At 40.8% G+C, this 10,786-nt stretch overlaps 2 protein-coding genes across 2 annotated transcripts in view; one reads left to right on the plus strand and one right to left on the minus strand.

The window, feature by feature from the left end:
• The window catches only part of rlf (RLF zinc finger), a 14,857-nt gene extending 6,014 nt beyond the window's left edge, over positions 1–8,843 (plus strand). The window contains exons 2-8 of the mRNA XM_016463603.1: positions 821–975; positions 1,172–1,253; positions 2,467–2,602; positions 2,871–3,073; positions 3,169–3,305; positions 3,480–3,621; positions 3,712–8,843. Of these exons, the coding sequence (XP_016319089.1) occupies positions 821–975; positions 1,172–1,253; positions 2,467–2,602; positions 2,871–3,073; positions 3,169–3,305; positions 3,480–3,621; positions 3,712–8,667 (5,811 nt within the window). The 3' untranslated portion in view covers positions 8,668–8,843. The remainder of the gene's footprint in view (positions 1–820; positions 976–1,171; positions 1,254–2,466; positions 2,603–2,870; positions 3,074–3,168; positions 3,306–3,479; positions 3,622–3,711) is intronic.
• A 152-nt stretch (positions 8,844–8,995) lies between these two features.
• On the minus strand, positions 8,996–10,041 carry dynlt1a (dynein light chain Tctex-type 1a). Its single transcript, XM_016463605.1, has 5 exons — positions 9,897–10,041; positions 9,733–9,774; positions 9,450–9,573; positions 9,274–9,351; positions 8,996–9,155 (listed from the first exon to the last, which is right to left on the minus strand). The coding sequence occupies exons 1-5, from the start codon at positions 9,921–9,923 to the stop codon at positions 9,085–9,087; spliced, it is 342 nt and encodes a 113-aa protein (XP_016319091.1). The 5' UTR covers positions 9,924–10,041; the 3' UTR covers positions 8,996–9,084.
• Between the last annotated feature and the right edge of the window lie 745 nt (positions 10,042–10,786).

Genomic DNA, 10,786 nt, shown 5'->3' on the forward strand with positions numbered 1-10,786 from the left:
TGGCTGATTTAACATTATACTTAAGGCTGCAGTCCGTAACTTTTGGCGCTCTTGCGGTTAATAAACAGAACATTGTAGCTGGAGCTACTTCTCTCTGTTTATGTCTATGATGAATCACGCAGGTACTGGGCTACTCCGCAGCGGTACCTACCTGAACCAGTCTAAAATAGTCAGAATATAAACACTTATTATAGGTGTACCGTAGTGATTCAGGACAAGCCAAAAACACGGTTTGGAAAATGGATTCATGGTGTACTCGCTTATTATAAAAATGTAGTACATTTTAAAAACAAAAAAAGTTACGGACTGCAGCTTTAAATATCTTTAACTTTTACTTTTGAATAATTGAATGCAAACTTTTGAATTTTTTTTTCCAAAAAGAAAATCATACTGACCCTAAACTTTTAAACGGTTGTGTGCATCTGCACAGACTTTGTAAAATGGATTAGGGTACACAGCCTTTTATTGTTATTAGTGAATTTTAATAGGCCTATATGTTGGATATCTGAAGAGCACTTGACTCTCAAATAATGTTGTCACGGTACCAAAATTTCAGTATTCGGTACCAATACCAGTGAAAATCCATGGTTCTCGGTACCAATTTTTCGGATAGCGCATCAAGAACCGGGTTGACCGGGTACTCGGTACCACCGGTACTTAAAAAAACCTGGTACCGTAACGTTTTCATTTTTTTAGTACTGACTTGGTACCGAAATACCGGGTCTTTTGACAACACTACTCTCAAATTATATCTGTGTAGTGTTTAAATAGCTTAATGATTTTTTTTTAATGATCTTGTTCATTTCACTTCTTCTTGTAGGCTCTAATGCATTACGCTGGGAGCAGGAATTCAGTGGAACACGGATTACCTCTTTTGGAGGTTTACTGTCTTTCAATCAACTGTTTTGCTGCTGCCCGGCCGCATCTCACAGGCGACTCCCCCAATGTTGCCCTTGTGCTCAAAAGACTTGCATTGTAAGTGCAAATTTTAGGATGCTAATATATAAAGGCAGCCTATAACATAATACCCATAATTTGTGTCTGCAAATATCTCATTCTTTTCACAAACAGTTAGAAACAATTGAAATCATGTCCAGTTGTTTGCTGGCTCACCTGATCATAGAGCATTAAAACCATATTGATTTATTCCAAATGTTGTGATCATCTGCAGGAGTTGCCTTGAATTGCTGTTATCAGTGCCTCAAAATGAAATACCTTTGGAAGCATGGCTGCAGTTCCATGGTTCAGTTCAGGTAAGATAAAATTATTGGGTTTTTATGTGCTACGCTCAATTTATTGTGTGAGATGGATCAAAAGTACAATTTTTACTGAACAAAAGAGGCAAAATTACATTTTCTGGATCCTAAAAGATTCTTATTGTGAAGATTAGGGCAACCTTTTTTTAGGGGTCAAACCATAATTGCCAGGCCCTCTATTGAAGACCCTTGTCGCAGATGATGGACAGTCTGTACTGTTGTTCAAGGACAATAGACAGGCATGTACTCTTGGTGTATTAAACAGAAAGAGGGACATGCTATATATGGCGCTTTTCCACTGCATGGTATGGCACGGTACGGTTCACTTTTGGGGGGTTTTCCACTGGGTACAGTACCTGGTACTTTTTTTTTAGTACCACCTCGGTTGAGGATCCAATGGCGCTTTTCCACTGCGTGGTAGGACTCGGCTCGGTACGGCTCAGTATGGCACGGTTCGGCTCGGCACGGTTTGCGTTTCCACTGCAGTTCAGTACCGCTTTAGAGTGGGCGGGATTATTCACATGTCGTTATAGTTGCGTACGGTACGGTTCACTTGGACCCACTCTAAAGCGATACTAAACTGCAGTGGAAACGCAAGCCGAGCCGTGCCGAGTCGTACCACGCAGTGGAAAAGCGCCAATAGATTCCCAATGTGAAATTCATTTTACAATCACCCTAAACAATACTGAAAAAACTATAGTGGCATTTTGCCTAACAATCAGTGTGTTTGCTGCACATGAACTGCAAGCAGTATACAGATGTGATCTATACCATGGACCACAAAACCAGTTATAAGGGTCAATTTTATAAATAAGCTTTCCATTGAAGTATGGTTTGTAAGGAAAGGACAATATTTGGCTGAGATAGAAATATTTGAATATCTGGAATCTGAGGGTGCAAAAAAATCAAAGTATTGAGAAAATCGCCTTTAAAGTTGTCCAAATTAAGTCCTTAGCAATGCATATTACTAATCAAAAAGGTTTGATATATTTATTGTTGGAAATTTACAAAATATCTTTATGGAACATGATCTTTACTTAATATCCTAATGATTTTTGGCATAAAAGAAAAATGGATCATTTTGACCCGTTGTTGGCTATTGCTACAAATATGCCCATGCTACTTATGACTGTTTTTGTAGTCCAGGTTCACATATGAGATTTTCTATGTACATATAATTTTTCATGGTGTGGTTTGACTCTTTGTACAGGCGGCCCATGAGGCCATGCTGCAGTATGGCAGTACAGATTTGCATGCCCTGCTGAACATTACAGGTGAAGGTGGAGCTTGGAATAATCCTGTCCTGGTTTCACTTCTTACCGGCCAGTCAACAGATCGAGAAGAAGGTAACACCACATTAATACAATTTTGTCCATTATACCCACAATAAATGTAAACAAACTCAGCATTTCATTGCTTTCATGTAGAGAGTGGTTGAACAGTTTGTTGTTGGTTATTCAGCTATGTGGACAGGCTGACAATTGATTACACCATATTATGTTTGATGTTTTGCCAGATAACATGTGATATCTAAAGTCAGACCTTAAGACAGTGTTGATATCTGCAGATAAACGCATTCAGCTGTTTACTTTTGATTGTCTTCCTCTGGAACAGTGAATGCCTATCTTGCTTTGGAGGGAGAAGGTTTCATGGAAATGCGCATCAAACACCTGGAGAAAGTAGGGGAGGTAGAGAAAGCACTGATCCTCAACAAAGCCTGTGCTAACTGTAGCCTCCTGCCTAACCGATCTACTTTTCGCCAAACCTTTGTCACCCAACTGTGCCAGCTGCTGCCTAGTGAGGAAGCTATTTTAGAGGTAAAGTACCCAGTTTTCTTTAGTGATTGACTCTGATCGTGATATGTTTTAATAATAAATTAAATTATTTTACTATATCTCCCTCGGTCTATAAGATTTCTAGAATAGATGCAAAAGATGTCCTGGACATTATTTGCAACATGGATGCTGAGGGGGAAGAGAGCACAGCTTTCATCCTGTGCACCACGTATTTTACACAGCAGCTACAGCAAGACAACTTGGACTGTTCCTGGTGAGGACTTGTTATATTCAAAATACACTGGACTGTCTTTGTGCTTGTATTTAGCTTTGTTCACTTGTGATCGGATCACTGGAGATAATGCTAATACCAGGTGTACATGAGATCTGGATTTCCCTGTGAATGGCATCTCTAATGAAGTTTCTTTATTCCCGTGGTGTTTGTCAGGGAGTTAACCCTGCTTTGGAGCAAACTGCAGAGAAGAATTGATGTGTCCCTTGAATCATTTATTGAACGGTGCCTCCAGTTTGGAGCCATTGCTAGGACTATCTACCATCTTCTATTCCTCATTCGTGTAATTCAGACAGAGGTGAATAGACCTGTTTCATCCCTTGTTACTTGGTTATTCCTTTTAATGTATGCTATGCTGCTCCTGACTTTGTCTATTGTATTTTTTCAGGCAGTGCAGCTTGGCCTAGCAGTTTCAGTTGAACTGTGTGTGAAGGCTCTTCGGCTTCCAAATCAAGATGTAGACGCGAAAACAATGGTCTGCAAAGCTGTTGCCTGTCTCCTCCCTGACGATCTGGAGGTTATACGGGCTTGTCAGCTCACAGAATTCCTCTTATGTCCTGCTCAGGAAGCCTTTGGTGTCCTTGAGGAGCTCTACACACGTCCTGATCAAAAATATGATGAGGAAAATGCCATTATTCCAAATTCCCTGCGTTGCGAGCTGCTACTTTCTCTGAAAGCACATTGGCCATTTGATCCTGAATTCTGGGACTGGAAGACATTGAAGCGCTACTGCAGTCAGTTACTGGGGTTGGAACCGGAGGAAGAAGTAGAAGATGAAGCAGTACCAGAGGAGCTGTGTAATGTTGGAGCAGTTTTGAATGAAGAGGCTGGGAAGGAGGAAGAAGGTGAAAGTGAAATTAATGTATTTAGCAGCACTGAGCAAGAGCAGACAGTGGAAAAAGCAGAAACCGAAACAGGCCAAAAAGTCTTAAAGAAACAAGACTCAGAGGATGTCTCTAAGAGATCAGACAAGCAAGAGAAGAATAAATTTGTCTGTCAGATATGCCATAAAAAAGTGGTTGAGACACGAATCTGTCACCATGCCAGAAAACACATGGAAGATGATGTGTGGACATGCCCTGTGTGTCTACAAAGGTTTAAAAGTAAAAAGGAGTTTGAGCCACACTCTAAAACACACATTCAGATTCCTGCAGAGGGTCACTGGAAAAAGAAAAAAGTGAAGAAGGTGGACCCGAAACAATATTTCAAGGAGGATAGTTTTGATGAGTTAGAGCCAGGTCAAATTCCTTTAGACCCTTCTCTAGCCATGTACTATCAGTCCACCCATGACCCTGTTGTATTAGAACATATATTAGAGAAAGCCGCCAGTGTGCCTGATAAGCAAGTAGAAAATGACTATATTACATTTGACTACATTAAAACACAATATAAGTTACAGAATCATGACGTTTACCAGTGTCCAGCCAGTAACTGCTCAAGAAATTTTAAACTTTTCAAATATTTGGGTGTGCACATCAAAAATGAACATGATAGTGAAGATCCCAACCTGAAACATTATCTGGAGATGAAAGACCGTCGGGAGAAGTGCACTTTCTGCCGGAAGACCTTCATGACTGCCTTTCACCATCGCCAGCACCGTTGGGTCCATTATGGAGAGCATCCCTACATGTGTGTGGTCACAGGATGCGGTGCCCGTTTTGACACCACCAATGAACTTGTAGCACATAAGCATAGTCATGGGTTCCATTTGTCCTACGGCTGTGAGCTGAAAGGCTGCAGTTTCTCCTATTGTGACCTTGGGCAGCTCTACCACCATGAGGCGCAGCACTTCCGCGATGCTGCTTACACTTGCACCAGTCCAGGGTGCAAGAACTTTTTCTACTCTCGCAAAGAATTTCTTCAGCACTTGGCAACCCATGACATCACCTTTACAGAGAAAGACTTTGAGACACAGAGAAAAATGAAAAGGAAACTCTTGCTCCCGGTTGTGGAAAGCTCTGAGTCAAAGGCGGAAGTAGAGAATGGTGTCCAAAAAGGTTCAGGTTCTTCACAGCTGTTGGCCAACAGGGAATTTAAGGTCTCGTTGACATGTGTTGCTGTCTGCTTTGATGGTAAGAAGTTTACGTGTGGCTTAAAAAGGTGTGGAAGGACATTTACTACTGCAAGAGAACTTCAGAAGCACTTGAGAATTGCTCATCCAGACAAATTTAATGTGGAGGATCAATTATGCAAGAAGAAAGTACAAGCAAAGCATTCTAAGACTCAAGCCAATGAATTGCATAAAAGTGGTCAGGATAACACTCTAAGAAGGTCATCAACGGAGGAATCTAATCATGAAAAAGCTCCCTCACCTGCTCCTGAGTCCATAGACTGTGACATAACCCTTTCAAGCGTGGAACTTGGTGCAGCACTAACCGAGATCATGCTTGGATTGAGTCAACTAAGCCTTAATTCTCCCAGCACCAGATATGCTACGCGTAATTCACAGAGCACTTGCACGCCTACCTTGAAAGCAAGGTCACCTGCCAAAGCATCAAACAACAAAAATGAGGTGAGATCTCATGTATCGAGTAGTGATTCAAAGAAGCTGCCAAGCAAGCCAGAATCACAACAAGCACGTGACAACAATAAAGACCCTGAGAAGGAGCAACTGCAAAGCAAGCTCTCAACCAAGCCTTACACCTGCGAAGCCAAAAGCTGCCACTACCAGAGCGTTACCAGTAGTGCTTTAATGCAGCACTACATTAAGATTCATGGCTACTCTGAGGAAAAGGTTAAACAGATTGAGGTGTTTCAGTCTCAAACATTCAAGCCTTCCAAAATGCTTGACAGCACTGAAAATTCTGTCTTGGAGGACGATCAACCACACAGCGAGTTCCTTGTGCAGGCCACAACGAAACCTTACATCTGCGAAGCTAAAGGTTGCCGCTACCAGAGTGTTACTAGTCATGCTTTAATGCAGCACTATATTAAGGTTCATGCTTACTCTGAGGAAGAGGTGAAAGAGATGGAGGTGTTTCAGTCTCAAATATTCAAGCCTTTCAAGTGCCATCTCTGCTCCAAGAGCTACAGAAACAAAAAAGAATTGAGGATCCACTATATACATATGCATCACATAAATAAAGCTGTTGTTGAACAGATGAGCTGCTCTTTTAAAAGAAAGCTAGTTGATAAAGCACCCGTGGTGTCCTCATCTAAGGTGAGGACCAGGAAGAAGTCACAGTCTTTGAAGATGGATGATGTTAAAACACAAAGACGAGAAAAACACCTGTGGCAACAAAAATGCCAAAAACAAGATTATCGGTTGTGGAAGCGCAAGCTTCATAGAAAAAATGGACAAGCTAAAGCTGAAAAGAAGAGCCAAGTCCCTTCTGAAACTGATGTGCATGTAAACCACTCAAATGTTGATGTAAGGGGAAGTCGCCGCTTGGTTGCTAAAGGGAATCTGAGCTACATCCTCAATAAATACAATAAACCCTTTCATTGTGTGCATAAAAACTGCAGTGCTGCCTTCAGTACTCAGAATGCTCTTGTTGGCCACCTTCAGTTGGTGCATCACTATAACCGCTCACAGTTGTGCTTCCCATGTGAACACAAAGGATGCGATAAGCAGTTTAACAACTTGTCTAGTCTTACTAAACATTACCGTAGAGAGCACAACAAGAAAATTACATCGAAAATGCCTTGCAAGTCTAAGAACATACCAAAAAGACAAATGGCTTCATCAGAGGAGCCCATACCAAGGTTCAAGTGTACCTATGCTAACTGCAACGAGTCCTACCATCTCAACAGCAGCCTCTTGCGTCACACAAGTCAGTTTCACCAGAACCAGACTCCCCTGAATCCAGTTGCTACATCTGTGAACAGCGAGTTTAAATCAAGCTATAAAAAGCATGTTTTCTATAGGCATTGTGATCCATCTGATTCCCTTGTGGTGCGTCTCCAGAGTACACCTAAAAAAGATGAGTCAAATAGTGGATGCCAAACAAAGTTAATCATCTCACCTTCTTCCCAGTCGTCGAAAGATTCCCAAAAGCTGCCTCTTAAGCAGCCTATGAGGTGCTGCCTCAAAGATCAGGAAATTTCTCGTTCTGACAATAACTTTGAGTCAATTGAAGAAACCGCAGAGGAGGAGCTGGAAGAAGTACCTAAGAAACCAAAAATCAAACTAAAAAAAGGATTTGACAGGATTGTCTTCCGAACGCATGAGGAGGCTTTGCAGATGTGCCAGGACCGCTGCCGTCCTGTGGCCTTCCCTTGCATGGTACAGAATTGTGACTCTGTAGTCATGAGCATGCATAGTTTAAATCGACATTATATTAGCGTTCACAAAGTTAGACGCAAACAGTTGACTGACAATAAGGACAAATTATGTTACACAGCTGAAAAGTTAGAGGAGATAATCCAAAAGAAATCCGCTGTGTCTGCTATCCCTGATTTAACAAGAATTCCAAATGGCGTCCTTAAAATGGAGTATCAGTCTGAGCCTGCGACCCCAGGTGGCCCATCACTGCCAATGAGCCTCCATTCGATCAAAACTGAATCAAAGGGGCAGGAAGTGATCGAGTTTTCAGGTGAGCCACTCCCTGACAGAAGTTTGCTTATTGCTGCTGAGGATTTGCTCTATGGCCCCCCAAAGTCAAGCAGGCACCCCGAAGAGTCTGTTTCCGAGGAGAGTCCAAGGCACAAAGACAGGTCAGAGTCGGAGTTAACCACACCTCCCCTTATTCGCCCTCCACCGCTTGACCTCTCTCCACCATCTACCCTCAGAATCGCTGTTGATGAAAGTTCAGTTGAACCTTCTTGTAAAGACAGTAAATCTATTAACATTCCTTCTACTCTTTCCATATCAGTTCCCACCCCAACTCGGCAGCCCCTCAGACGGAAGAATGAACTCTCTGAACCATCACCTCTAGTCCCTCTTTTACCAATCTCAAATGATCCTGTAACTCACAGTCTAGCCCCACGAGCTTTTGACATCGCAACTTACAAACCTATGGGCTTTGAGTCGTCATTCTTGAAGTTCATTAAAGAGAAGGAGGAGATCAAATTTGAAAAGCCATGGACTGCAGTAGTTACTAAGCCTGATCCTCCTCGACGCCGTGATTGTTTCTGGCGAAACTGCTCGGTTAAGGAGAATACTCAGAGAGGAGCCCCAATCTCACGAAGTCGCAAGTTTCGCTCATCCCCTCTGAGGCACTTGATCTCTAAAGGAGAGTGTGCCTCTATCCAGAATCTCCGTCTGATTTTGGAGAGAGCTTTAGGGGGCTGTGGGGACCAAGCTATAAAACAACTTCAGTTCTTGAAGCCTGTGGTGGTTCTAGAGAGGCCAAAGTCCTTTGCCTCCATTCTCGATCTCTTACCCTCTGAAACTAAAGCATAATCTTCTGCTGGGCACCAAGGCCCACTTTTTTATTTGAGAGACTTTCATAGTATTTTTTTATATCATTGATACAATTTTGGTTCTTTGATGCCAGGATTAGGTACCTTAATTGTGAAGTTGTGAATGTTTATATCTGTAAATAAGGTCAAATAAAAAAGAACGACAAATGATTTTGAAAATTCATATTCTATTATGTTGTATACACATCACACCAATCACTAAATGACTCCACAAGATCCATGTTACATTTAGTTTTTTTTATATACACTAAGAAAACAAATGCAGAATTTGAATTGCAAATAAATGTATTCAAGTTTTATTCAAATTAAACAGGGACATCCTTGCTTGTTTATGAGGCTTACAAAAATGTTTGGAAACCATTGAACAGGAGACAGGCCTGCATGTTGATATTCATCCTCAAATGGCAAGCCCGAAAACACTAACAATGCAGTATATGGTTTTGTTCTCCCATCGAACCGTGCAACTCCCTGTAGAAAAACAAAAGTCAGTATCATTAAAAGCAATTTCTCGATTATCCTTGGATTTGGGCCGTTTTGCATTAAAGTAAGAAAACGAAATCTTGCCCAGTCTTACAATATGTCTTACCATCTGTACTGTTGTCCCAGAAACATGAGCTGGCAGTGTGCAAACCTGCCCCATTTTTTTGGAGTATGATGCATGTCACTGGGTGAACAAACATAAGAGATTGAATTTGGGGGGAAATTACGGGTACTGTACCTTTACATAAGTATTATTGTAGTTTTAACGGCCTCTTACCATACCTATGTACTTGAAAGGCTTTCCTAATTTAGTTAGCTGGCTTAGACTTGACTCTACAATGCCTGACATCCACTGGTTGATTTTACTGTGCTGGTAAGAGCTGTTTCCAATGGTGCTTTCAACAGCCTGTTGTCAAAAGACCCCATAATACACTAGTGATTATTGCAAAGTAAAATATCGATCATTTACATTTCTAAGTATTTACTCCTACAATCAAAATAATTTAATTTACTGTCGAAGATTGACTCCGTGTCTACACAGGTTGGTGATGTAGTAGATTCTTACTTCTTTGATAACTGTGGTAATCTCGTCCACAACAAATGTAGTCTGTGAATGAAAATAATTAAGGTCTCAGCTTTGAGGTATGTCTGAGAAAAATTGAGTATCTCTACTGCGTACATTTAGAAGTAGGAATCACACGTTACTATTATAATTTTTGTGTCGGTTACCTCCTCAGCAGACTGATCCTCGTCCATTGCTCGATTTTATCCAGAGTGTTATGTAGTATCTATGGAGACAGACCAGGGTGACTCCCTGGATAGTAATCACGGCCACAGACTCGCTGCTCACAAGATTGTGTTCTTCATTGTTTTGTACGTTTTTGTCAAACAAAGCAACGACAATAACGTTTAACGTTTTTGTCGAGGATGTGGCAGCAAATTCAACAGAGGGGAATTTGTATTACGCTTTGACGTTTGCAGCACACTGTAAAACTGGAAAATATAGTTGGGAAATATTTTTATTTAGCTTTCGTGCATGAAGGGTTATACTATATCTATAGCTAATACAATTGCATAAAAGTATTGTGCTTCATTTTTTTTAAATCATGCACAATAAAACATTCTGTTAATAGATGATATATACCTTTTTTTTTTTTTTTTTTCTTCAACTATCACGTCTCATTTTAACGCGTCAAAAACTGAAGTTTGTTTGATTTAGTACTGTATAAATACCCGGGTGCATAAAGGTGCCCAAATATAAATAAGCACACGCAAGTGTCTGACAAATGTTATTTTTATGATTACTCTTAATAATTTTTGTGTATTTATTATTTAGCCATGACTATCAGTCTTAAAGTCTGTAGTAGAATAGGTGAATTAAACGTAGTATTTGATTAACCTGTAGTTGCTTGTGTAAATAAATAGAGTTTATCACTATACGTATTACCTCATAAATAGTGAATTTTAAATCTCTGAACCATGCATTTAGGGGGAAAAATCAGGAACCCGTTTCGTTCTGCTGTTGTGTCTGGTCGAACACCGTTTCTGGTTACACCTTATTTCCCATGAATGGGAAAGGAAGTGATAGAGCATGAGTTATCATTATTTGTGCATTCCTG

Source organism: Sinocyclocheilus anshuiensis, unplaced genomic scaffold, assembly GCF_001515605.1.
Source record: "Sinocyclocheilus anshuiensis isolate Anshui unplaced genomic scaffold, SAMN03320099.WGS_v1.1 scaffold784, whole genome shotgun sequence".
Taxonomy (NCBI): Eukaryota; Metazoa; Chordata; class Actinopteri; order Cypriniformes; family Cyprinidae; genus Sinocyclocheilus; species Sinocyclocheilus anshuiensis.